Below are 27,991 nucleotides of genomic sequence, written 5' to 3'. Positions count from 1 at the left end.
TTACGTCAATGACACCCGGACCCCCCACATACACAAACGTGTCTGTGGAACCGAACTTAGATTACTATAGGGTTCAATGGTGATGTCAGCTCGGTCCACTACAATGGCAGGGGTGTTGTGGCCATAATATGGCTACTAAAACACGTATGTAGGTGGCCGTATTTACTTTTTGCTATCATGCGCCAATTTTTGAAGAATTATCATGACAGCCATCTAATCGGGGAGAAAATGTGGGCAGGTAAACCCATCTTTATTATGTCGTGGGTCAGTATTTCATCGTAAAATAAAAAAAAGGGACCGTCAAATTATAGAAAATCCCTATGGAAAGCTGGGTGACAACTAATATGGCTGCTATGAGGGGTTGTGCCAAGCTTCTGGATGGTGAACCTGCCTGTACCCTCCAGCTGCGGAGGATGTATCCCTGCTTAATGAGGCAGAGGGCTGCTCAGGAGTCCAGGAGAGCTGGGTGACAACCATTAAATGAGCCATATGATACAGTATATATCTATCTATATATACTATATGTCAGGAGGATGTGCCCCTCAGGTAAGTGGCAGGTACCACCTCAGGTGGCGCAGGATGTGTGGCACTGTTGTGACCATGGCCAGGTCCCTGGAGTTGGGCACTGAGGGACACCTGGCACTCTGAGGTACTGTCACACTGATGGTTTATTATGGGCTGTCAGGAGAACCTATTATGGGATGTCGTGTTCTCTCTCCCTCACACCACGCTTATTATGGGATGTCAGGCTTCCCTAAAGTTATTATGGGCTGCCAATGTGCACTATTATGGGATGTCAATCTCTCTCTGGTTCATTATGGGATGTCTGCGAGGAGACTATTATGGGATGTCAGACTCCCCTCATGTTATTCCTATGGGCTGTGAGGAGAGAACTATTATGGGATGTCACACTTTTTTGCCTGTGATGATGATCATTATGGGATGGCTGGTGGAAGGGGGTGTGAGCTATTATGGGATGTTAGACTGCCTCAGGTTTATTATGGGATGTCAGGCCGGCCCATCTCTAGGGCAACACGCTGGTGGTCATGGTAACGGGGCGGGGCGGTACGAGGGAAGGGGTGGGGTCTCCACCATCACTGCCGGTGTACAGGAGAGAGGAGCGGGAGTATATACCGTCAGGAGGGAACGTGGAGGCTACTGGACATTGTGTATACCGGCCCGGGGTGAGTGTGGGAGGCGGCCGAGCGGATTCTAAACGCGGCTGTGAGGGGACGGAGGGTATAGGGGGCCGTGTGGAGACCGGCCTGTGGCGACCTATTGTGTGTGGGGACCTACAGTCATGTATGTGGATATGCGGGGCGCTCCGGAGCGACGTCCTGCCCGCCGGGGGGGGGGGGAATGTGCGCCTATTCTATACACGCGCCTTATGGAGAGATAGGAGATATATATATAGGAATATTACATATAACACACATATATATATCTCTTACTATCGGGATATTCTATACATCCATATTACATATATACCATAGGAATATTCCATAGATATAGGTGAATAGAGGAGTGAGTGTATATATAATATATATTTAGTTTTTCTTACATTTTAGTATTTATGTAAAACACGGAGAATTATGTAGGTGTTCTGTACATTATATACATTTTGGTTTTTATAAATCCAGATACGTATAGTTTATGCTGATGTCTGTGATATACATATATATCTCTTTCTCTTGGGGGGGTCATTGTTTTGCTGGCTAATCCCCCCCCCCCCCCTTTTTCTTGGATCATTATAGTCTCTATGCCCCCCCCCTTTTATTACATACAGTACATTCAGCAGTCTCCTCTCCCAGCTGCGTCTCTTACAGGGACTATAACCCCCAGCCGGCCTCACACGCAGGGCCGGCCTGACAAAGGGCTCCCCCGGAAGCTGCATTTCACGTCTTGTCCACTGGCGGCAGTATTCATGTCCTCGTTAGGATGGCTTTGAACTTTAGCCTGCGCCTGGATGTATGTGTTTACGTCCTGAGTAACGTCAGGGGGCGCTGTGATGTTTTCTCGTGTGTTTTGTTGTTTTTTTTCTTATATATGTTTTCGGGATGGAGGTAATTGTCAGATGTTCTCGTGACCGGGTGGGTGGTTGTTTGATTGCCTATCATTTATGGGGGGCAGTTCAGGATATATATATCTCTATCTCCCTATGGATGGATTTCCTGGACCTCGTGGGTTCCTTGTTCACTTGGCGATACACAGGTGATGGCGGTAAAGGGGAACTTCTTGGGCTTGGCAGTAGCGACGGTTATTAATAACGCCGGTGTCAGGATGGTTTATGTTGTATCTGTCTCTATATAGCTCATGTTGGTTTTCTTCTCCCCGTTACAGCCTCCTCTCCGGTGCCTGCGCGCGGCCTCCCCAACATTCCTTGGATATTAACCTCTGCTACGTGGCGCCATTAATAAAATGGCTTCCGTTGGACCCTCCTCCCCCGGTAGTGACAACGAAATCGAAGTCATGCTGAATAGCCACCATCAAGGTAAGCGGATATCCTGCGGAGATGTTTTATGAGTAGCAGAAACTGATTGCGTTCGGAAATGTTCAGCAACTTTCCAATATACTTTGCATTTCAATTCATAACCGTTCTAAAGATCTGCTTCCTGTCAGTGAATGGGAACATTTTTGTTAATGTCTAGAGCATGGGTCAGATACCTTTTGGCGCCCCCAGCTGAAACCACAATTCTAAGCATGGCCTGACAGCAATTGGCTGGAATAATAACGAATTTGACTCATGGCATTCTGGGAGTTGTAGTTTAAATGTCAGATCGATGCAGGTCCCACCACTGGGACCTGCACGTATCTCTAGAACGGGCCCCCCCTAAACCCCGTTTTAATCTTTCTATTTCTGCTGCAACTTGTAATTTCCAACCATGTAAGTAGAAGACAGCGCAGCTCGCGTGTTATTCTGTTCCTGTAACTGCCAGTCACTTTTACGGGAGTTATGGAAATGGCGTAGATCAGAGAGCTCCGCTGTTTTCTACTTACATGGTCAGAAATCACAAGTGGCAGCGGGAACAGAGATAGGTGCGGGTCCCTGTGGCTCTGCCATAAACGTCCCTAATGGGATAACCACTTTAAGGACATCAGTAGCACAAATCTTTCTTCTACTTTTGCAAATCACTGATGTCCGTATTCGGTCTGTACAGGTTTTCAGCCTCTGGGTGTAATTAAGACTGTTCCCATTTACTGACCGCAAGCAGAGATCTTAAAAAAAAATAGTGAGAGATTTATAGAAAAAGTAACTTTTAATAACACAATGGTTGAAGGGTAACTAAACGTTCAGCAAACTTCTGACGTGTCATAGTGACACGTCAGAAGTTTTGATTGGTGGCGTTCCGAGCACTGAGACTCCCACAAATCGCTTAACCGATGCGGCAGAAGCGATCATGTTTGCGCTGTGTCACTTATTTTTTTGGTTTGGCTTTTTCCGGAAAGCCAATGTAGCGGTGTTTACGGGCTCATAGACTTTCTATTGAGTCCGTTCACTGCTACATTGATTTCCGGAAAAAGCCGAACAGAAACTAAGCGGCTGAGCGATCACACGAGAGATTCTGCCGCTTTGTTTGAGAGATAGGTAGGGGTCTCAGTGCTCGGACCGCCACCAATCAAAACTTCTGACCTGCTACTATGACACGTCAGAAGTTTGTTGAACGTTTAGTACCTTTTATAGGGTTATTTATATCCTATTAAGAGATAGCATTTCGATAGGATATTCCATGACTTTATGATCAGTGGGGGGGGGGGGTCCGAAATCTGGGACCCACAAGGATTTTAAAATGAAGGGGTTGCAGCGCTTATAAGTTTATTGCACCGCTGGTGGTCAGGGTGCCGCTGTGCAGGAATTAAGAGGAGTGCATCCCCTTCAAATTTAGGATCGGTGTGGGCTCCAGTTTGGACTCCCCACTGATCATGAAGTGATGTCCTAGGGAAATGCTATCACTTAATAAGATGAGAATAACACTTTAAGGGCTTATTCAGACGAACGTATAATACATCCGTGCTACGTCCGTGATTTTCACGCGCATCGCACGGACCCATTTTAATGAACGGGGCCGTTCAGACAGTCAGTGAAACGCACGACATTTCCTATATTTGCCAGTTTTTCACGCATCACGCACCCATTGAAGTCAATGGGTGCGTGAAAACCGCAGACGGACACATTTCCGTGTGATTTGCGCTACAGTAGTCAAACTATGAATGAAAACAGAAAAGCACCACGTGCTTTTCTGTTTACAAACATAAAAACCGAGTGTCATAATGATGGCGGCGAAAATCACGCAGCCGCGCATTATATGCTGATGACACACGGAGCTTTTGCGCACGCATAACGCCACGTTTTTTGTGCGCACGCTCGTGTGAATCCGGCATAAGTGTAATGTATGGCTGATTTTGGAGAAATTGTCGATTTGACTTTCACGAATTGTCGATTTGGTCACCTTTTGTAGTTGTCTGCCCCTTCCCATCTGCATCTTGACTACATTGTAGGTGCATCCATCGGTCTAATATATATGCAGATAATGTTATTCTAATGTTTCATAGATATTAGTCTGGTTCTGGACTTTTGCAAAATTCCAGTATTTTACTTTGTCGTTGTTTTTTTTTAAAGGGATATTCCCACCTAAGTCATTTATGGTAAAAAAAATAAAATAATGTATGATAGATGTGAGTTCCACCTCTGAAGACCGCACCGATCTCCTGAACTGGCGTCGTCCAAATCACGTCTCATCTCTTCATTCTGCCAGTGGCTGCCACATCCAGACAGAATGAATGGCGAGGTGGCTTACTCAGCTGTTTCCATTGATTCCTATGAATGTCTTGTAGAGTTGCACACCAGTGGCCACCTCGCCATGCATTCTCTGGTTGGATGCGGGAGCCGCCACACCAGGTGGGATGGGGGTCAGGGGACACCCATTCTAGACATTGATGCAGGTCCCATAGTTGGGGCACGCATCTAACAGACACTTATGGCATATCCCCGGGATATGCTGTGAATGTCTCAGGTGGGAATATCCTTCAAGTGACAGAACTGTGGGGAAGGCGTTGGGTGAACCTTATATTCTTTCTGAGCTGTTGACACGGCTGCATTCGCACGTTGACAATGAAAAAAACCCCAATTCAACATGTGAACACAGCCTTGTTGTGTTGATGAGGGTCCTGGAGGCTTTTTATTATGTAGTAACACGTGCCCGTGCAGTAAAACACCTCTGTCCTAATAAGTTCTGCTCAGGTACGTCTCTACCTTTTTTTGGGGTTTGTACACTGGAGACTAAGTCCACAAATGGGCCCTATAAAAAGTGCCGTTTTTGCATGCACGATGTGAACATGGTCTTACATGGAATCTGTTCCTATGAAGGTATAGAGATTTCTGAGGAGGTCGAGCTTCTTAGATCAGCCATGACTAGGCCGGGTTTACACAGTTTTGTTTTGTTTTGTTTTGTTTTTTTGTTTTTTTTTGCAGCCAGAGAATCTGCCTCAAAATTCAGTTTGGAAGTTTGAGGCAGATTTTCCTCTCCCTGCACGCCGCTTTTAGCTGCATTTTTTACCCTGCGGCCATTGAGCGCCGCGGGCCTAAAACGCAGCGAAATACGCTTTTTCTGCCTCCCATTGATGTCAATGGGAGGTCAGAGGCGTAACCGCGCGAAGTTAGGACATGTCTTCTTACTTTCTCCCGTGAGCCGGTTTTACTGCTGGTTTTTGGCGAGTTTTGCGGCGCGGATTTCACGTAAAATAAAAAGTCCGTGTGAACCCAGCCTGATGTGGAGTACCCCTCTAAATCTCCAGGTTGCTTATTATAAGGTATTGGTAGAACTGGTTGGTTTTCCGTCCAGTCTGTATTATCACAATTATTAGAAGGTAACCTGGTGGTGATCACTGAGGGATCCTTAACATTGAACTTTGGGCATATTGATAGGGGAAAAGCAATACCATAATTGATATCTGAGTTGCATAACTGAAGTGTCATCATTGTATTCACTGATTCTATGTGGGGGGGCTCATGGGGGGACTTTGGCCACAACACAGGTCGCCCGTCCAAACATCGTGGTCTCTGCCTACATCGCCGGTAATGAAAGTAAATGTTGCTTAACGACCTGCAATTTACCGCGACGATGCAGTCGCAAGGAATCCAAACCTGCCGGACTTCTCGCAGTTGTGGTGTCGCTGCAAAGTGATAACATTGACATATAATTCTGTGATGTAAGCAGCGCAACACGGCAGTCTTTGGATGTGCGACCTCTGTCCCGGCCAAAGCCGCCGTGTAGCCCTTATCGTATTGCTCCTGCTGGCGTCTACTTCTATCGTTTTTGTTTGTTTTTTTTTTTGTTCGGTGGGGAATATGTAACATACGCTCTTGTATATGGACCGAACAGTAAAAGGCTAACCTAAATATGAAGCAGAAAGTGTCCTGGTGGTCAGACAGACGTCTACCTGTTTCGGGATGTCTGTCCATTATAAATGCGCGTACGGTTATGTAATACCACACCATTCCTGTCACTTATCTGGGCACGAAGATCTTCTGTGCCGTGATGTGTCGCCATGTTGCCAATTTGAAGACTACTTTGACAATGTCCCCTATAGTTTCTTCCAACCCTCCCGCCTCTGACGAGACTCAATATTTTCATACACATCCAGCCATGATTCCCTCTCTCTCGTCACCGAGCTTGTGGGGGGCTCGATGTCCATCCTGTGTTATATTATACGCCGTACAGAAGAGATGTCATTACATATTGGCAGAACGAGGGGCGGTTTCCTATGAGGATGGTTTGGACGTTCGGGCCCCGTTTGGTTTTAGTGTCGGACCCCTCGTACCATCCCCATCATCTTCTAGTCCTGGCACGCTCCGCTCTAGTTTGGTGTCTTTTGAGCTTCTTCAGTAGTTCTGGGGACTTTGTTTCTGTCTTATTGTAACACTCCATCTGCATAAACTTCTGTCGCTCCGAGACCCTCTATGTGAACCCGGTATTGGGCGGCTTTCAGACTTGGATAGAGTTCGGTGGAACGGGGAAAACTTTGAGTATTGTCACGTAATAGTGACACGAAAACGCTCCTGTGTTAAGGTCGTGTACCCACTCGTGGCCTCGCTTTACTTCTGTCCTAAATTGGCTACTTTATAAAAGATCAGTGCGTGTTTATTTGCTTTATTACGCTGGTCGTGCAGCTCCGGCTTCTTCGCCTCGTACACGTGTATACATATAGCATTGTATCTGGGGAAGTTTCTCTATATCCCAGTGCTGCGTTTCTCATGAAGCGTCCTCCGTATATGTGCCGGTATACTAGTTGGCGGTTTTGCTTTCTCCTTTTTATTACTTTGAGTTGTAAATGTTACCGTTCAGGTGATACAATCCGATACATTAATATCACTAGGATGAGGGCTGGCGTGGTGAGCTTGATGGGCGCTTCCTGAGCCTGGCGAGCTGGAGGTGCAGCGTGGATGTTTGGGGTGCTGCCATCTTGTCAAAGTCGGAAAGTAAAGCAGCCATTAACTGTCCTGTCCTAAAGAAACAAAAGCTCACCCCCCACCCCTCCCCCTTGCAGGGCTGCGTGTGCAGTGTGGGCGGGCGGGGGCTGTCGGGCATCAGGAAGCCCCCACCTCCTCTCTGCATGTGCTTTTTTACTTCTCTCTCTCCTCTCCAGGAGTGACTGGGCCACAAGCCTGGATCTGTGTCGTCTCCTGCCGTGCGCCCTGTGCTGTTTTTGCACTGCGTGTCCCCTTCCTCCGGTGTCCGTGCTGCCGCCTCCTCTCTCGTGCCACGCTCAGCCCCCTCCCCCACGTCAGCTCTTATTCCTGCCTTTCCCGGGCTTTTGTTCTTCTACCCAGCAACTGATCGGTGACCTGGGGGCTGTCACATGTGACTGTCTCTCCCTATACAGCTCGTATATGAATACTGCAATGTGACTCGTGTCGTCATCCGTAGACCGTGTGAGGCTCTGCTGTTACACGGACTCTCTGCTAAGCCCATACAGTAGGACAGTAACACCTATAGATATGCCGGAATACGACTCATCTCTGGTTGTGTCCAAAGCAAATATTATCCCGGTCAGACAGACGTAGAAAGATTCCCATCCTGGTTAATCTAAGCTCTTCTATTCCCCATAATACTGAGCCGCCATTACCCGTGGCCTGGTCCATCTGGTCACTACAACCATTTAGTTGTTGTCACCCAACGTTCATACTGCGATGTGACTGCACCTTCTAGGGCCCCGTGAATGATGATGGTGATGGTCTATCTGGTAAATGTGATGGGATAGATGTGCTATGTTCTACGTCTTCATAATGTACACATCGGATATAAATGTAACGTTGGTGGTATCCTGCCTTACGCCTCATGCACATGACTGAGTTCGGGCCGTGAAAAGCTGTCTGTCTGACGGCCGCGTTTCCCGGCCCGACCGCGGCACAGATGAAACGGGCTCCTGGCATCGTAGACATTTATGATCCTTGGAGTCTCTGACTCCCCACGGAACTGCTCTTCTGTACTGAACAAAATGATACAGTATAGAACAGCAGTTCCGTGGAGAGGCAGGGACTCCGAGAATCATAAGCGTCTATGATGCCAGGAGTCCTGTTCAGCTGTGCCGCGGTTGGGCTGGGAGATGCGGCTGACACTCTCTTTTCACTCGGTCGCGTGCAACTGCACTTATACTCCGGGTTTTTCATCCAGTCCACTGCACCCGCAAGTCCGCTGCTACCTGTAGATATTACCATTGTACCAATCCCCAGGGATGCATCTTATACATGTAGTGGGTAAGCCCAGCCTAAAGTTATACCTGGTGCTGTGTGCCCGAGAAGCTTTGTGAGAATAAGAAGAGTTACTGTTGTACTGAAACGTCATCCGGTACGTGACGTGATCTCATTATGGGTGACGCTTCATTGTACCACAATCTAAATATCTTATCTCTTAGGGGGAGTTTACACAGAGTTTTTGGACGCGGAAATCACGTCGGAAAACGGGTAAAAATGCCTCCCATTGATTTCAATGGGAGGCGGAGGTGTTTTTTTTCCCGCCAGTGGGAAAAGGGGACATGGCCCCATCTTCGGGCTTTTATGCCTCTGACCTCCCATTGACATCAATGGGAGGCAGAGAAAGCGTATTTCGCTGCGTTTTATGCCTGCGGCGCTCAATGGCCGTGGGGGAAAAACGCAGTGAAAATCGGCCTCTAAATTCCAAACTGAATTTTGAGGCAGATTTTCCTCCTGCAAAAAACTCCGTGTGAACCCGGCCTTAGTACGGGGGTCTTCAGGGGGGTTTTCATATTCTGGCACAGTTATTTCTTATTTATAGAATTCTGCAAGGAAACTTTTTGGCTAACAAGTTTATGTAAGAGTTTTGGATTCTTCATTGGCCCGTCCTATAATCGATAATGGTGAAAATGTAAGGCGGAATCTGCGTCAAAAGGCCGAAACTGCCTCACATTGATTTCAATGATAGGTGGAGGTGTTGTTCTTTCCGCCGTGCCTTTTTAGCCGCTTACAGCAAAAAAAGCGGGATGTTCTTTCTTGCTGCGGTTCCACCTCTGACTTCCCATTGAAATGGGAGGCAGAGTGTTTTTCACTGCATTTTTGTGCCTGCGTCACTCAATGGCTGCGGACAAAAACACAACGAAAACCGCAGCAAGAGAGTGCAGGCAGGTCAAAATTCCTTCAGGAATTTGAGGCAGATCTTTTTATACCTGCAAAATCCTCTGTGTGAACAGGGCCTAACTCTGCTGTATTCCTTGCGTAACATGTGGGTGGGGGAGGGGGGATATCTTGTCTAGGCCGGCTGCAGATTGATTTGCCCCTGGCTTCCTGTGGTCGGTCTGTCCTCATTCCAAAACCAGTTAGGCTGTCCTGTCCACCATTTTGATGGAGGGGGGGGGGGAGGGGGTCGTATACTTTTCTGACAGCTGCGTGAAGATGACCTCTCGTGTAATCTGTGATTTCTGCAGGTTGAGACCATGTTCAGTCAGGATGTGGATGGATTAATTGTCCTAATCTCTGAGGAGTAACCCGTGTTTTGGCGGTGATGTGTGTGTATGTATGTGGCGCACGTATACTGGTGCATATGGCCTCCGCTACACAGCAGGGATTCTCTTTGTGTCCTGCAAATAGGATGATATTGCACCGTGCAGCTCTGCCGTCCGCGCTTGCGAGTCCTGCCAGGTCGACACAGCCCAAGCTACTAAATCACATGAACAAAATGGCTGCAAAGCTTTAAGGAAATGCCCCCGTTCCCTTCTAGCGTCCTGCGTGTCCAATTACAGCACAAGCTGCAGATCGTCTTATCTGCCTATGCTGGAATCTATTATGTGCATTATGCCACCTTCATGATGTCGCCCTGCCCCACCCCCACACGGTCTGGTTCACCCACTCCCCCTCCCCTCTTCTAACATAGAGGTGATCCTTTTATTATCTAGACCATTTCAGCGATGTGATTGCTATTCCATATACTCCATATCCTGAAACCTCCCCGGGGTTACCTGTTCCTGATTTTATTTATTTTTTTTAAAAAAAAGCTAGTTGCCTTCTAAACTTTTACTATTAAAAAACCTGTTTTATCCCCCTACAGATGATGATGACTTGGATGAAGACCTCTCGGAGGTGGAAACTCCAAAAGTAAAGAAGAAAAAGAAACCTAAAAAGCCACGAGAATCCAAGACGCCCAAAGGGAAGAGACAGAAGAAGGAGGTGAGTAAAACGGACGAGGCTGATCGCACGTTTCTCAGTAATTCTGCGATGGGGTCTGGGCAGGCAGGGGGTCCTGAGTACGTGCCACCAAGACCAGCCGCAGTATCAGAGTTCAATGTATTAATACAGGTTCTTACAGACTACTACTCTACTTCTCTTTCCAGGGACTGGATGATAGCTCTGGTGAAGGCAATGATTTTGGAGAGGATGATGGAGGCCTTGCTCGATCTGACAGTGAAGGCAGTGATTATACTCCTGGGAAAAAAAAGAAGAAAAAGCTGGCCCAGAAGAAGGAAAAGAAAGCCAAGGCGAAGCGTGACGAGGACGAAGATGACGACGACGATTCTAAGGTCCGTAATCAGTATGTCTAACGTGTCGCAATGGAAATGCTTCTCTGGCCGGACATAGTTCAGAGTATGAAAATGCCTGATTGCCCCATCAGGATAGTTCTCTTCTTAAATCGCAAACACAACTACCCCCTCCCAGCGATCCGCTAATTGCTGCAGGCCCAGCTGCTGAATTCCCCAGAGATTAGTAGTTCTAGTCAGGGGAAGCTGCAGGCGGCCCCACGTCTCCCCTGCAGTGCACTCGGCATACCGATCACTCGGACAATACACAGGCGCAACCCCGCTCACGAAATTAGCCACAGCTCTGATCTCCGCTGTTTAACCCTTTGTATGCTGCGATCAACGCTGATAGCGCCGTTCAAAGGGAGAGACTCGGGCTGGGTTCACACGAGGTCATTACGTCCGTAAATGACGGAAGTATTTCGGCCGCAAGTCCCGGACCGAACACCGTGCAGGGAGCCGGGCTCCTAGCATGATAGTTATGTACGACGCTAGGAGTCCCTGCCTCGCTGCCTGACAACTGTCCCGTACTGAAAACATGATTACAGTACGGGACAGTTGTCCCGCAGCGAGGCAGGGACTCCTAGCATCGTACATAACTATGATGCTAGGAGCCCGGCTCCCTGCACTGTGTTCCGTCCGGCACTTGCGGCCGAAATACGTCCGTCAATTACGGACGTAATGACCTCGTGTGAATCCAGCCTAATCGGGAATCCCTGTGAAGTATTTGAGGCTCACACCTTGTATGGGAAGACCGCACAGGGTCCAATGAAGGATCCCAAGGCTGTCTGACTATCTCCTGCTATGCTATACCTGAATAAGCCCTAACAGCTGCATGTGTACTATAAGTACACAGACTTTAAACTGCTGGTCCATACATCTAACACGTATCACCCCAGTGCAGGTCATATCTGCTGTATTTCCCCATAGCTAGTGTGGGGGTCTTTGTTTTTTAGGCAATAATTGAATGTACCTATTGTAGTCCCGCTTATTGCTAATAAAACATGCCTTATAATTCATATTTATTGTGTTTTGCTAATAGGAGCCAAAGTCTTCAGGGCTGCTGCTGGAGGACTGGGGCATGGAGGACATTGATCACGTGTTCACAGAGGATGATTATAGAACACTGACCAATTATAAAGCCTTCAGTCAGTTCGTCAGGTAATTACTTTTATTATATTGCTATAAAAACAATAATTTTTCCTTTCTGCCAGGCTATTGATGACTTTTTTTTTTATTTTATTTATTTAGGCCACTTATAGCTGCAAAGAACCCCAAAATTGCTGTCTCAAAGATGATGATGGTTCTAGGAGCTAAGTGGAGAGAGTTTAGTACCAATAATCCATTGAAGGGCAGCTCTGGTGCTTCCGTTGCTGCTGCAGCCGCCGCTGCTGTGGCTGTAGTTGAAAGTATGGTGGCTTCCACAGAGACGGTTCCTCCACCGCCGCCGCCGCCAGTTGAGGTTCCCCTGCGCAAAGCAAAAACCAAGGAAGGAAAAGGTGAAGGTTCTGAAAGAAAATGTCGTTTTACACGTGGCCATCAAGTGAGCCATGACTTTCCACTGCGGCTCACACAGGAGGCTTCGGAGCAGACGACCCTCCTTTAGTCCTATAATGTCTGTGCTCTAATAAATGTGATGTTGAGATGAAGAAATCCTTTCAATTGCCCATGTTACACCAAGAGCACTTCTATGTTAAATATTAAGTCCCCTACACATTTTTATTTTTTTCTTACAACTGCAATACGATCAAAAGAAAAAATATATACTTGTCGTCTGTAGTGGCCACTGCAGGGGGAATGAGCAGATCACGGCTAAATCAGCATTTTGCCAGGAGTCTGAGGAGCGTCTTTCATATTGAACTGATTCAATGCGATGAAACTGCCAAAAGCAAGCGAATAGTTGTTGTGGTTTTTAATCGCTTTGTTTGTTTAAATTTAAGGACCCAATGCCAGAAAGAAACCAAAGATTGTCCGTCCACCAGAAAATAAGAAAACCAAAGCCAAGAAAGTGGCCCCTCTAAAAATCAAGCTGGGGGGTTTCGGTTCAAAACGCAAGCGCTCGTCTGTGAGTAATAAACGTTTTATATAAATTGGAAGTTTTTGTTTTCCCTCAAAATGAGGGAGGATGTTTGGTTTTAATCTATGCGTTTTATATTTGACTTTGTTCCTGTCTTGTCTCTTTATCTTCAGAGTGAGGAGGAGGACCTGGATGTGGACTCAGACTATGACGAAGGCAGCATGAATAGCCTGTCTGTATCTGACGGATCAACTAGCAAGAGCAGCCGAAGTCGGAAGAAACTTAAAGCGAACAAGAAAAAAAAGAAGGGTAAATATTAAAAGTTTTTGCCATTAGCACTGGCCTATTATGGACATAATGATTTTTTTGAATGATGAGCTCTAATCTTGGCAGATGATGGTATAGCAGGTGGCGTTGATGGTTATGAGACAGACCACCAGGACTACTGTGAGGTCTGCCAACAAGGAGGAGAGATCATCTTATGTGACACGTGCCCGCGCGCTTACCACATGGTTTGCTTGGACCCAGACATGGATAAAGCACCTGAGGGCAAATGGAGCTGTCCTCATTGTGTAAGTGGCAATGGTTTAACGTTAGTGCCATGTTTGTCTTAATTATTGCTATTTAAATTTTTTTAATTGATTTTTATAATGCAGGAAAAGGAAGGCGTACAATGGGAAGCTAAAGAAGACATTTCAGAGTGTGATGAAGATTTGGATGAGACTGTAGGAGACCCAGAAGAAGAAGATCACCACATGGAATTTTGTCGTGTTTGTAAGGATGGAGGGGAGCTACTGTGCTGTGACGTGTGCCCTTCTTCCTACCATATTCACTGTCTAAACCCACCACTGCCGGAAATACCCAATGGAGAATGGTTGTGTCCTAGATGCACAGTGAGTACTTTCACAACCACATCACATTTTAACCATCTGATTAGGGATCGGTTCTAATCCTTTGCTCATTTATAGTGTCCTATGCTAAAAGGAAAAATCCAGAAAATATTGACCTGGAAATGGGGACAACCACCTTCTACACCAGTGCCGAAACCGGCTCCTACAGATCCCGATGCTCCTCCACGCAAACCTTTAGAAGGACGTGCAGAGCGAGAGTTTTTCGTCAAGTGGCAAGCAATGTCTTATCTACACTGCTCCTGGGTGACAGAACTGCAGGTACGTGCCTGTCAGGTTACAGTTGTGGCGTGTGTGTGTGTGTGTGTGTGTGTGTGTGTGTATATATTTTTTACTGCTGGAATATATGTTGTTGTGTTTCTTGAAACATAGATGAAGTTCTCTTTTGATTTGATCTTGTTACAGCTGGAGTTGCACTGCCAGGTTATGTTCAGAAACTACCAGAGAAAGAATGACATGGATGAACCTCCCACTGGTGATTATGGAGTAGATGAAGAAGAGAAAAGCCGCAAAAGGAAAAACAAAGATCCAAAATATTTAGAAATGGAGGAGAAATTCTATCGTTATGGTATCAAACCAGAATGGATGATGATTCACAGAGTCCTAAATCACAGGTGAACTAGTCAGGGTGCCATAAAGAGGGGGGGGGGGGGGGAGTAGTAACTTTAAACAAAGTGCAATCCTCTTATCGACCTCTACTTACGACACGCTCCAGAGCTACATATGGGATCTAAAAATGTTTGGTTTCATAGTACAATCTGTCCTGGAGTCTATAAACCTTCCTCAGGCAAAGTAGGTTCAGTTCAAGAAGGGCATATTTTTAGAAATTGCTGCCGTTTGTGACGCTAACCTTCATAATGGCTTTCGCTTTGATAGTAAACTGGTCGCTGTCCTCCTGGAAATCCATTGTTTAACCATTTTATTGTTTTTCAATTTTTTTTTTTTTCCCCCCCCTCAATAACTGATTGCCTTCTGTACTCATTTCAGTGTGGACAAGAAGGGGAATGTCCATTACTTGATCAAGTGGAGAGATCTCGCATATGACCAGGCATCCTGGGAATTGGAAGATTCAGATGTTCAAGACTTTGAAATTTATAAGATCGGCTACTGGAACCACAGGTAGATTATGATGGGTTTCCAACTAATCTTAGAAGGGTAACTCGTCAGGACATCTCCTTAATTTGATGGAGGCAAAGCAGTCCTCTAATTGCCGTGAGTCCAGCTTCAGAAACTTTTTTGTTGATCAGCTGTTCTTGCCGGTGATTCTGGTCATACACGTCCCGTGCAGTGGCCTCTGCAGGGGAAATGTAGTATTACTTGCTGACTGTGTAATACTTGGACGGCTCCAGAGCGAGAGACTCTTGATTAACGGCTCTCTGCTCTGGCTAATCATTGTCCATATGCCCTAGCACAGCATATGGATAGGGGTTATCCTAGTAAAACAACCCTTTATAACTGCTTCTGCCTATATGTCCTAACACCACTATAAGTTGATGTTTATCTAACAATGTGTACAGGGAGCTTATGTGTGGGGATGAAGGCCGCCCTGGGAAGAAAGTGAAGAAAGTTAAATTAAAAAGACTTGAGAGGCCACCAGACACTCCAACAGTTGATGTAAGTTGCTTAATATTTTCATCCACTTTCTAGAGACTAAGTGTTTTCTGTAATGATGCTCACAACCTCCTCTGTCTCTCAGCCTACAGTGAAGTATGACCGTCAGCAGGAGTACTTGGATTGTACGGGAGGTACACTTCATCCTTACCAGTTGGAGGGATTGAATTGGCTGCGTTTTTCATGGGCGCAAGGCACAGACACCATCCTTGCAGATGAAATGGGTCTGGGAAAGACTGTTCAGACAGCAGTTTTCTTGTACTCTCTCTATAAAGAGGTAACTGTCTGTGAATCCTGTTCTGTCAGCTGATCTTCAAGCCAGAAAGCAATGTTCTATGTTCTTTAACAAGACTGATCTAGTTGCCATTTCTTATTGGCTTTTACAAACTTTTATTATTTTATTTCTTTTTTTCAAATAGGGTCACTCAAAAGGTCCCTTCTTAGTCAGTGCTCCTCTTTCCACCATCATTAACTGGGAACGAGAGTTTGAGTTGTGGGCACCTGATATGTATGTAGTCACTTATGTTGGGGACAAGGACAGCCGTGCTGTTATTCGAGAGAACGAGTTCTCCTTTGAAGACAATGCTATACGAGGTGGAAAAAAAGCATCACGCATGAAGGTTTGTGCCAAATTATTTTTATTTTGGAGGACATACAAACCTGTTCTATAAACGTGCAACTTATCAATATTTTATCTCCCTCCTATAGAAAGAGGCAGCTGTAAAATTCCATGTTTTGCTAACTTCATATGAACTGATCACGATTGATATGGCTGTCCTGGGCTCCATAGATTGGGCCTGCTTGGTAGTAGATGAAGCTCATCGTCTGAAAAATAACCAGTCCAAGGTAAGAAGGCGCATTCCAGGTTGTACACAGTATATGGCTATTTGGGATAGGCCGTGGTTGCCTCATATGAACTCTCTAACAGATTTTGCTCTGTGGAAAGACCAAGGGGGTTCGTAGAATGGGCCAGTTGTGGGATAATCAGGAGTTGGTGTTATTCTCATGTTTACAGACGGAGTTTGGCCTTCCTCATACCCAATTTTATAAATCTGCAGGATCGACATGCGTACGGTGTGGAGCATTGGAGTAACGCTGTCACACTAATGGCTAATGTCCTGATAGGAGTTATTAGTAAGACTAGTCTTACCTCTGGCCTTCTATCCCTTATATACTAAAGTCTTCTGATGCGATTCCTTGATGACTCCCCTTCCATGCTGCGAAGTAAATGGGAAAGATATTGGGCCCATAGAGTCAGTGGGGAGATATACTGTCACGGATTCCTAAACTCTCTATGAATGAGGCACATCGTCTTTCTCATCTGGTACATTGGGTGTATAGAATGCCGTAATTTGGGACTAAAATTGGGGTCAGGGACTCCTGACTGTCCTAGGAGTGGTGGAGAACGTGGCACCTTGATACACATGATGTGGCAATGTGTGCAGCTGCGACAGTTCTGGTCGGAGGTAGTGGACACTATCTCTTCTATATCAGGTGTCAGTAGATTTCACTCCGTTTGTATGTCTCCTAGGGTATGTAGAGGATATTTCTATCTCTGAGCATGTTAACCTGGCCGTTGCTCGTATGCTGTATGTGGCTAGGAACCTTATTGCGCAACATTGGCTGGATGACAGACCGGCTACGCTATTGAAATTCTGTAACAGTCACATGGTTAACACGTACGGAAAGATATATTTACACAGCTAGAAGTGTTAAGCATACATTTGATATAATATGGTCTCCTTGGGTGGAAAGTAGGGGCCTGAGTTCGTCGGGGGTTGCGGCTCAGTTGGTCTAGCCTGCGATAGGTGGGTGGATAATGTACGCTGCTTAGAGGAATATGGTCGGTCTTAGGGTGATTTTGTTAATTATTTTTTGAATGTTATAGATGGTATATTGTATATTTGATACTGATTTCTTGGCTGTTCTGTGTTCATGAGCATGCATACTTTGGAAGAAGGGGGAGGGGAGTGTTTTATGTGTTGCGGTAATGTATCGCAAATGTGTTTTTGCTGAAAATAAAAAAAAATGACTTAATTTAAAACAAAAACGGATTCCAAAGTCCCCCACAGAGTTTTGAATGTTTTCCTTTTCGCGATTGCTAACGTTTTCGACTTTTAGTTTTTCAGGGTACTTAATGGATACAGTCTTCAACACAAGTTGCTCTTAACAGGAACCCCATTGCAGAACAACCTCGAGGAACTGTTCCACTTGCTGAACTTCTTAACACCGGAGCGGTTTAAGTACGTAGTCCTAACAGACTTCATTTTCTTATTTATCCTAATATAATATATAAAACTTGCATTTCTGCTTTTACATAACTATTTGTTGCTTTCATGCAGTAACCTGGAAGGTTTCCTGGAAGAATTTGCAGATATCGCAAAGGAAGATCAAATCAAGAAACTTCATGACATGTTGGGTCCCCACATGTTGAGAAGATTAAAGGCCGATGTCTTTAAGAACATGCCCTCAAAGACTGAGCTTATTGTTCGTGTTGAACTCAGTCCCATGCAAAAGTGAGTAATGGCAGAGGGGCTCTTATAGTTTTCCCTTAACTTTTTTTTATCACGTCGTAATACTCCTACTTTTTTTTTTTTTTTTTTAATTTTCAGGAAATATTACAAGTTCATCCTCACTAGAAACTTTGAGGCTCTTAATACTCGCGGAGGTGGTAACCAAGTATCTCTACTCAACGTGGTGATGGACCTCAAGAAATGCTGCAACCATCCATACCTCTTCCCAGTGGCTGCTATGGTAGGCTAGGAGACTTGCTTGAATTACACTTTAAATAAAAGAGGCTGTTGAGCTGGGTAGAAGGTGGCGGTATATAGTACTAATTGCATAATATAGTACCAACTTTGATTTTTTTTTCACCTGTGTTGTACAGGAGGCTCCCAAGATGCCCAATGGCATGTATGATGGCGGTGCCCTCATCAAAGGTGCTGGAAAGTTGCTACTTCTGCAGAAGATGTTAAGAAAGCTGAAGGATGATGGGCACAGAGTTCTCATCTTCTCCCAGGTTTGAAATGTTTTTACTTTTTTGTTTTCTGCATCTTGATGAAGGCCTTATCGTTCTAAGACTGTGGGTAAGGGTCGTACATATTGGCCGTAAAAAAACAAGACTATCCGCTAAACCGCTTGTTGATCGGCAGTTGTTTGCTCCTTTTACAAGGAGCCATGTATGGGGACGAGCACTCATTACTAAAATCAATCATCCCTATGCATTTCCATCATGTCGGCAGCACTTCTCCCTGTTTACACAGATGCGCTGCGAACAATAATATTTTGTTCTGCATAAACTATATGATCAACTGATGAACGAGCATTTGATCTCTCATTGGCTGATCGTGGCCCTGTGAACGCTTGTTTGCCTGATCATTGGCCCATGTAAAAGGGCCTTAGAGGCTCTGTCACCAAATTCTCAAATCCCTATCTCCTATTGCATGTGATCGGCGCTGCAATGTAGAGAACAGTAACTTTTTTTTTTTTTTTTAAACGTTCATTTTTGGCCAAGTTATGAGCTATTTTATATATATATATGCAAATGAGCTCTGAAATGGGCAACTGGGCGTTTTTTTTCGTTATGTCAAACTGGGCGTGTATTGTGTTTTTAACTGGGCGTGTTTACGTGTATGACGCTGACCAATCAGTGACCAGTCAGCGTCACACTCCTCTCCATTCATTTACACAGCAGCGATGTGCAGCCACATAAACAGAGAGTAACGTTAATCAAGTGTCCTGATAATGAATACACATGAAATCCAGCCTGGACGTCATGTGTATTCACAATCCTGACACTTCTGACTCTTTTCTGTGAGATTTCCAGCAAGGGAAACTAACACGCCCAGTTAAAAACACAATACACGCCCAGTTGGACATAACAGGAAAAAAACGCCCAGTTGTTCATTTCAAAGCTTATTTGCATATATATAAAATAGCTCATAACTTGGCCAAAAATTAACGTTTTAAAAAAACAAACACGTTACTGTTCTCTACATTGCAGTGCCGATCACATGCAATAGGAGATATGGATTTGAGAATCTGGTGACAGAGCCTCTTTGTAAGATTTTGCTTTTCTTACTAAATAGTCTGGCACAGCTTCACTTTTGTTATAAATTGCTTTGCACTTGTCTACTCCCCTGCCCTTTGAAGAACCTCTAGGGTTATCTCCATCAACCTTGCAAATGTGAACCACGAGTTATAATTGACTTAATCTATATACTGGTGACCTTTCCTGTAAAGCTGTGCTTCACTTTAAGCATGTTTCTAAATTCCTTATGGTTCAGCTCTTTTTTAAATTGCTATAAAAGCTCAGTGTTGCCATTCTATTTACATTCCTCCTCCTTTTCAGATGACCAAGATGTTGGATTTGTTGGAAGACTTCCTCGAACACGAGGGCTATAAATATGAGCGAATAGACGGAGGAATCACTGGAAGCATGCGTCAAGAAGCCATTGATCGCTTTAACGGTGAGTGTCTCTGGGTTTTGTGGAAAGGATAATTGTAAAGGGCCTGGCTGTGGCTAATCTGTGTTTTATTAAAGTAAGGGAATATTTGGTGCACAAGTAGAAAAATCAAAGTGGCTGATGCATCAAAGACTAGTTGTATAATGTGCTACAGGGCAGTGATTATGACCGCTAATACCGAACACATGGTCAGCCATTCTGTACAAAGATTGAATCCAAAAACTAGTGGCAAGATTTTACATTTTCAGCCAGAGGAAATTAATGCCATCATATATTGAGATCTTCTGCCTTTTACTGTGTTTTTAGCACCGGGTGCGCAACAGTTCTGTTTCCTTCTGTCAACTCGAGCTGGAGGTTTGGGAATTAATCTTGCCACAGCGGACACTGTCATCATCTATGATTCGGACTGGAACCCTCACAATGATATTCAGGTAAGGAATGGGCAAATATTGGCTGCGTTGGTTTTGCTTGCTTTTTTTTCTTGTGCAACTCTGGCTAACTTCCTTGTCCAATAGGCTTTCAGCAGAGCCCATCGTATTGGACAGAATAAGAAGGTCATGATTTACCGATTTGTAACTAGAGCTTCTGTGGAAGAGCGAATTACTCAGGTAGCAAAGAAAAAGATGATGCTTACTCACTTGGTCGTAAGACCGGGTCTTGGCTCCAAGACGGGTTCAATGTCCAAGCAGGAACTGGATGATATCCTGAAGTTTGGTACTGAAGAACTTTTTAAGGATGAAGCAACTGAAGGAGGTAGTTTTGTAAAAAAAAAATTAATAAAGATTTCAGAGTGAATTTGGTAATTCAAATCACTTATGCCATTGCTATGTGACTCATCACTGTTCATCATCGCAGGTGAATACAAGGAAGGTGAGGACCAAAGTGTCATCCACTATGATGATAAAGCCATAGCACGGTTGTTGGACAGGAACCAAGATGAGATTGAAGACACAGAGATTCAGGGAATGAACGAATATCTGAGCTCTTTCAAAGTGGCGCAATATGTGGTCCGCGAAGAAGAGATGGCGGTAAGTGAACAGAGCCTAATTTGTGCAGCTTTATATGCAGTATGGCTGGGAGGGACTGATGACTGTTCCCAATGATTTGAGGGTCATACAGTTAATAGACTGGCTCCTATAGATTTGTTCTGTATCTACATTTTCTGTCCAGACTAAAATATTGCTCCCTCTGTCTCAGTACAAGGTGGGGGCCATGGCTGGACATAAAGTAAACCCTGTCTGTTTAGGAGGGCCGCACCCAGCAATGTGCACTCCCTTAAAGGCTCGACTGGACAGTTTTTAAGCGGTTAATTTAGTCTTTTCCTTGTTCTGCTAGTGAACATGCGTTTGGTCTAATTCTATCTGTATAAGTAATAAGGAGATTTCAAGACTAATCAAGAAGTGTCTTCTGGGTTTACTGTTTCTAGGAGGAAGAGGAAGTTGTCCGTGAAATTATCAAGCAGGAGGAGAGCGTGGATCCAGATTACTGGGAGAAACTTCTCCGACACCATTATGAGCAGCAGCAGGAAGACCTGGCTCGCAATCTGGGTAAAGGAAAGCGAATCCGTAAACAGGTTAACTACAATGACGGCAGCCAAGAAGACCGAGGTGAGTGCAATAGGACAGCAGTCATGAGTTCCCTTATGTGAAATGATGGTCTCACCGCTTTCCCCAGGGTCTTGTTGAACATTCTTGTTTCACGTTTGTCCACAGATTGGCAGGACGATCAGTCGGATAACCAGTCTGATTATTCAGTGGCTTCTGAAGAAGGAGATGAAGACTTTGATGAACGATCAGAAGGTGAGCGTGTAATCCATTCTTAACTGGCTGCTTTACGGTTCCCTGAGTAACCCTTAACGTCTCTAGTGTCGTTCCCTATTATGGAAATGTTTTAATTTTATTTTTGTGCCGCAGCTCGTCGACCCAACAGGAAAGGTCTGAGGAATGATAAAGATAAGCCTTTACCACCTCTGCTGGCTCGTGTTGGAGGCAACATTGAGGTAAATCTAATATTGTACTGAGGATATTCTTGTCAATTTGTAGGAGGTGGCGATTTCTTTATAGTAAGGTTTTTGGAAATTCTTGTAGATGGTGTTTACTTTTAGACTGGCGCAGTGCTAGTGGCAAATATTTGGTAAAATATGATGTGCACGGTTTTCTCATTGTATTGCTAAAAATCTAGCGAATGTTTTAATATCCATGTTTACAGGTTGGTAGTACAGTTTACGATGTTTACATCTAATTGTTTGCTTTTATAAAGGATATAGTCACATTCATAGCCAATATGTTTATTTGTTTTTAAATTAAAACTATTCTGTCGTTTTGTGTATACAGCTCTTATGTAGAGCTATGTCTCCATGGTTAAAGGCTACAAATGCCAGGTAGTCTGATCCTGCACTCATACGCCCTTCCATCTGTCCCCTACATTTTACTCGCATGCCTCTGGTACTGTAGGTTGGCAACTGCAACTGACTGGATGACCGGACTATACGGACTTTGCAGTCTGTTACTGTGGAGTTGGATAGGTCTAGATAGGAGCTGTAGACACAACGATAGATTTTATTTTTGAATATTTGCAAAGTTGCTTCATTTTTTTATTTTAGATCTATTGAAATAATAAAAACTTGTGAATGTGGACCATCCCTTTTTGTATTCGGATGTTCACCAGTTTAGAAAGTCTTAACTGATTGATGTATTTTTTATTTTACCAGGTGTTGGGTTTCAATGCCCGTCAACGAAAGGCTTTCCTGAATGCGATTATGCGTTACGGCATGCCACCTCAGGATGCATTCACTACCCAATGGCTGGTTAGAGATTTACGTGGAAAATCTGAAAAGGAATTTAAGTAAGATTTCCCATTCCCCATAATTAAACTTTACAAACGGCTATGTTTTTTTTGTTTGTTTTTTTTCCTGCCAGTCTTCTCACCTTCTTACTTCTCTTTCTACGTTTTCCAGAGCATACGTGTCATTGTTTATGCGTCATCTCTGTGAACCGGGTGCAGATGGAGCGGAGACTTTTGCAGATGGAGTTCCGAGGGAAGGTCTTTCTCGCCAACATGTGTTAACAAGAATTGGAGTTATGTCTCTCATTCGCAAGAAGGTAAGATCTTCATGCTTTTCTATATTGAGGGAGTGTAAATTTGTGTTATGGAGCTTAAAGGCACTATAGGCTAACAGTAATATTAAGCTAAATGTCTGAATGCTATATTACTATACTGGCCACTACATAATTAAACCAAGATAATACTAAAAAGTTAGGCAAATTGTCTCCACCAGGTTCAAGAGTTTGAGCATGTTAATGGACGGTGGAGTATGCCTGAACTGGCTGAACAAGAAGAGAACAAGAAGATCTCTCCAGTTGACTCTCCATCTCCTAAAACTCCTACCCCATCAACACCAGGGGATACACAACCTAATACTCCAGCCCCACCTGTATCAAATGGTAGGATAATAAGTATTGACTAACTTCATAGACATAGAGGCCGATAACAAACTTAGAAACAGACTTCAAACCTTTGTCTGGCCCATGTAACAAAGCTTCTGACATATCTGTGATACGGGGACCCATGGCTGGACATAAATGAACTCTGTCTGTTTAGGAGGGCTGCACATAGGAAGGTGCATTCCCTTAAAGGCTCGACAGGACAGTTAAAGTTTTAGTTGTGTATGTGTTAATCTACAATTTTCTTTCCCTTGTTCAGAGGAAGGTGTAAAAACTGAGGAGGCGGCGGCTGTAAAAGAGGAAAACGCACAATCTGAATCTAAACCACCTGAGGAAAATAATGAGGTGAGTGTCGGTCGGCTACATTGGCACCTGTATGCACGCAAAATTATGTTATTGTTAATCTGTCCAATAAAATTTAGCTTTTTACTTCGGCTACATTGTTATTGTAAATTCTACTTGTTTCCTCAGAGCGCACAACCAGCAGCAGAGCCCCGCATCCAGACAGAGACCGCACAGACAGAGGTGAAGGCAGAAGAGCCTGAAAATCAGGAGAAGCCGCCACCACCACCACCGCCGCAGCCACCACCTGCTGTTGCTGCTGCTGAGCCCATGGAGACAGAACAGAAACCAGAACAGAAACCGGAACTAGAGAAAGTGAATGATGATGTTATTACTGTGGATGATAAGAAAGGTTAATATGGCTTCTCTTTTGTTGTCTTGCTCTCTGCTGCGTATATTCAAGCACGTCTCACTCCCCTGTTCTACTTTCCTTTTCTAGATGATGTCCCGCCAGTCACTTTACAGAATGGAGAAACTCCCAAAGAGACCACAGAGGAGATAAAGAAAAAGGCTGCAGCCACCAAACAGAGGTTTATGTTTAACATTGCAGATGGAGGCTTCACAGGTAATGAGACGGGGATATCTGGTCAAGGCCCTGTTCACACTTGTGTTCTTTCCGGCAGGTTTTTGGTGCTATTTGACAGTCCAAATAGTATGGCATGCTGCACTATATAAGTTCATATGTCTGGTTACTAATGTAAAAAAAACAGAAGCCACGACGCTGGTGTGAACAGAGCCTAAGCTGGCAGTAGACATAACTATTGTAGTTTTTACTATTCTCGATTAATCTTTACATTGCGTGGTACTGATTGGGAAAACTCTACAATCGTAATGTTTTCTTAATTGTGAAACGAATGAATGGCTGTCATTTGGCTTTTGAAATCAGAGGCTGGCCGTGGTTTTTAAAGCGTTTTTTTTTTTTTTTTTGGTTCTGTGTCCCCCTCCTACAGAGCTGCACTCATTGTGGCAGAACGAAGAGCGAGCAGCGACCGTTACAAAGAAGACTTATGAGATCTGGCACCGGAGACACGACTATTGGCTGCTCTCTGGCATTATAAAGTATCCTTTGATTGCAAAGCAAATGGTGTTACTGCAGAAAACCACTATTACCATGCAGTGTTTTAGTTTGTGGACCAGATTAGATTATTGGGGCCCACTTGATTTTATAGCCTTGCAGGATAAATTATTAAATAAAGTCTAATGTCCTTGTATAAGAGACCTTTTCCTTAGCGTCCTCTCAGCCATGGCTATGCGCGCTGGCAGGACATCCAGAATGACGTGCGGTATGCCATCCTCAACGAACCCTTCAAAGGAGAAGTGAACAGAGGCAACTTCCTGGAGATCAAAAACAAGTTTCTGGCACGACGGTTCAAAGTCAGTGCTCTTTTGCTTTTAATACATTTTTTTTGCATTTTCTTTAGAAGTATTTGTTTACATTCAGATTATGCTGCTGATTTTTCTGTAGTTGCCTTGTAAACTTGCTAAATTATGTGTTTTTCATTCTCCGCATATTTCTGTTATGTAATAAACCCCCAGTTAACCCAGTCTTCAAATAGTCAAAGCTTGCTGGGCAATTGATGATAAACTTGCGTACAGCAACTATACCTGACTTTGTAGTCCACATCATCGATCTCTCGGACACTTTCACTGACCCACACTTGTCTCCTTTCTGTACAGCTTCTAGAACAAGCACTTGTCATAGAAGAGCAGCTGAGACGAGCCGCATATCTGAACATGTCCGAAGATCCTTCGCACCCGTCCATGGCTCTGAATACTCGATTTGCAGAGGTGGAGTGTTTGGCTGAAAGTCACCAGCACTTATCTAAAGAGTCTATGGCAGGGAACAAGCCGGCCAATGCTGTTTTACACAAAGGTAAGAGCTAAACTGCTTGAACGTGTGCAGAGATGACCTTTTATATTCTACTTCTCTTTGAAAAAAACCTCTAGTAAATAAAACCCTGCATAGTTTTAAAGGACCAAGTATCCCTGTTTAAAACCAATGCTTTATGTACTTTGTGTCTCTATCCTTTTTTTTTTTTTTTTTTTATCCTGATGTATATCCTCTTTTATTCCCCCCCCCCCCCCCCCCCCCCCCCCATAGTACTTAAACAGTTGGAAGAGCTATTAAGTGATATGAAGGCAGATGTGACCCGACTTCCAGCCACCATCGCCCGAATTCCTCCCGTGGCCGTCAGGCTGCAAATGTCAGAACGCAACATTTTGAGCCGACTGGCGAGCAGGAGCGGTGAACCTCAACCCCAGCAGGTAAGTTTAGGCAACGATCAAACTAGTCAGTGAGTTTATATTTAAGCAAATATTAGGGAAATGTCTAAATGGCAACAGTGTTATTAAAATGGCTCATTCACAGCAGTTTATCTAAATATTTAGCACATAAAACCGCATGTTTACAGGGGTCAAGGAACTGAGATCGGGGTGATCCTGTTTTTTCAGTTTGCTCCTTCCTGTAGCTGATTATTGGTGGTTGCCATTTAAGCTATTTTATTTTTTTAAGCAAAGCTTGTTTTAACCCATTAGTGTTTTTACAGCGGCCACTAACTCGCTTTATTCCGATGCTGTAGGCTTTTTACGGCGCTGCATCTGAATAAATAAATAGAGCAGGGAGACGTTAAATCTCCCTGTTTTCAGCTGCCAGAGGGGTTTTGGAGAGAGGGTGGGAGCTCCCTCTCTCACCCAACCGGCACCCTGCGTAAGATTGCAGGTCCATGGTTTTTATGGCAGCCAGGGGGCCTAATAAAGGCCCCCAGGTCTGCCACTAGTTGTGCCTGCTAGGCCATGTCCGTTTTACACTGACAGGCAAGCAATACACTGCGATACAGAAGTAATAGTGGGACTAGTGAAGTAAAAAAAAAGTTTAATAAAGTGGGGGGGAAAATGAAAAACCCACTTTTTTACAAAATGCTTTAATATTAAAAAAATTTATTACATTTACCCGCGCGGTGAACGCCGTAAAAAATAATAATAAAATAAACCATGCAAAAATTGCTGTTTTCTGTCAATCCCTGCCTTTAAAAAAAAATAAAAATGTGATAGTCGCATCTACTCCAAAATGGTACCAACAAAAACTACAGGATTTCCCGCAAAAAAAAAAAAGCCCTCCTACAACTGAATCTGTGGATAATAAAAAATAAAAATTTTATGGCTCTTGAAATATGGAGACAAGAACAAATTTTGACTGTTTTTACTGTGTAAAAGTAGACAAACATGTAAAATCTATATAAATTTGGTATCGCAATCGTAACAACCCGCTGAATAAAGTTGTATTATTTATACCACACGGTAAATGGCGTAGATTTAGGATGCAAAAAAGTGCCGAAAGTGCTGTTTTTTTTCCTATACCCCCCCCCCCCCCCAAGAAAACAAATGTTACTAAAAGTTCATCAATAAATTCTACGTACCCCAAAACGGTGCTGTTACAAAATACAACTTGTCCCACAAAAAACAAGACCTTATACAGATATGTCGATGCAAAAATAAAAAAGTTAAAGCCCTTTGAATGAGATGATGGAAAAACGTTAAAAATAGCTTGGTCATTAAGGGGTTAAGTACACTTGAGATATTTGCTGCCGTTCTTAACATAGAGGTTTTCTCTTTAATACAATTCTTTCTTTCTACAGCAGATGGCTCAGCAATAACAATCCCCCTCCTCTGGTCAGGAGGACAAAGCGTCCACCCACCCCATACATTCCCAACTAAGAGCAGAAGACACGGGAAGAGCGCCGGACCTGTCCACCAAATCGACATCCAGGGAGAAGACTCAGCAGAGCTGAACCCCACCCAGGAACAGTTATTTAGGGGGGGTCACAGGAAATCCTGACCCTGCAAGGTGTCGCTGTGACTGCACTAGCCCGAGGGCAGATCAGATGGTGCTGCTGCTTCCTAAAATGGGGTACACCCCTTCATTCGGGGTTCAGGGTTGCACCAAATACCCCAAAGGCCAGAAACTCGCCCTGTGCACAGGAGCAAATTGCATCCTGCTTTCAGAAAGAAATACTTTTTTGTTTTTCTTTTTTCTGTTTTGTCTTTTAATTTTATTTGCTCCAATCCCCTCACGCTGCCCGGTGGGGGCAGGGAGGGGGTGTCACCCTGGACGGACACCATACCTACATCCTTTTTAATACAGAACGCGTTGTCGTATAATAAAACACAAAACACTATTGA

The 27,991-nt window shown here is 44.3% G+C and overlaps 1 protein-coding gene and 2 non-coding genes across 6 annotated transcripts; all 3 read left to right on the top strand.

Moving 5' to 3' along the window:
• The first annotated feature begins 16 nt into the window (after positions 1–16).
• CHD4 (chromodomain helicase DNA binding protein 4) lies at positions 17–27,991 on the top strand. 4 transcript variants are annotated; one of them, XM_075842980.1, is made up of 39 exons: positions 17–238; positions 2,341–2,491; positions 10,560–10,678; positions 10,843–11,028; positions 12,068–12,186; positions 12,277–12,524; positions 12,966–13,090; positions 13,216–13,351; positions 13,436–13,614; positions 13,699–13,935; positions 14,011–14,211; positions 14,356–14,564; positions 14,938–15,069; positions 15,468–15,564; positions 15,647–15,838; positions 15,981–16,181; positions 16,270–16,407; positions 17,683–17,804; positions 17,904–18,077; positions 18,174–18,315; positions 18,449–18,580; positions 19,913–20,030; positions 20,334–20,458; positions 20,543–20,780; positions 20,883–21,055; positions 21,454–21,634; positions 21,740–21,826; positions 21,941–22,026; positions 22,738–22,871; positions 22,984–23,128; positions 23,305–23,470; positions 23,730–23,815; positions 23,942–24,164; positions 24,252–24,377; positions 24,763–24,871; positions 25,054–25,186; positions 25,490–25,685; positions 25,914–26,077; positions 27,448–27,991. In XM_075842980.1, the coding sequence occupies exons 2-39, from the start codon at positions 2,419–2,421 to the stop codon at positions 27,463–27,465; spliced, it is 5,670 nt and encodes a 1,889-aa protein (XP_075699095.1). In that variant the 5' UTR covers positions 17–238; positions 2,341–2,418; the 3' UTR covers positions 27,466–27,991. The 4 variants fall into 4 exon arrangements, with proteins under 4 accessions (XP_075699095.1, XP_075699097.1, XP_075699096.1 ...); XM_075842982.1 differs by lacking the exon at positions 17–238 and adding an exon at positions 1,078–1,184 and having other exon boundaries at positions 13,448–13,614; XM_075842981.1 differs by lacking the exon at positions 17–238 and adding an exon at positions 1,078–1,184 and having other exon boundaries at positions 27,451–27,991.
• Positions 21,190–21,323, top strand: LOC142664224 (small Cajal body-specific RNA 11). The gene has a single exon (XR_012851234.1).
• LOC142664225 (small Cajal body-specific RNA 11) lies at positions 23,544–23,677 on the top strand. The gene has a single exon (XR_012851235.1).

Source organism: Rhinoderma darwinii, chromosome 11 (assembly GCF_050947455.1).
Source record: "Rhinoderma darwinii isolate aRhiDar2 chromosome 11, aRhiDar2.hap1, whole genome shotgun sequence".
NCBI classification, from domain to species: Eukaryota; Metazoa; Chordata; class Amphibia; order Anura; family Rhinodermatidae; genus Rhinoderma; species Rhinoderma darwinii.
This window is presented reverse-complemented; position numbering and strand designations above follow the sequence as displayed.

What these genes read in the sequence shown, in the direction of transcription:
- CHD4 (XM_075842980.1), top strand. Translation starts at nt 2,419, where the DNA reads ATGGCTTCCGTTGGACCCTCCTCCCCCGGTAGTGACAACGAAATCGAA. An exon ending in CCTGGGTGACAGAACTGCAG is followed by an intron (nt 14,212 to 14,355) that starts GTACGTGCCTGT and finishes ATCTTGTTACAG; the next exon opens with CTGGAGTTGCACTGCCAGGT. An exon ending in TCCGCGAAGAAGAGATGGCG is followed by an intron (nt 21,056 to 21,453) that starts GTAAGTGAACAG and finishes TACTGTTTCTAG; the next exon opens with GAGGAAGAGGAAGTTGTCCG.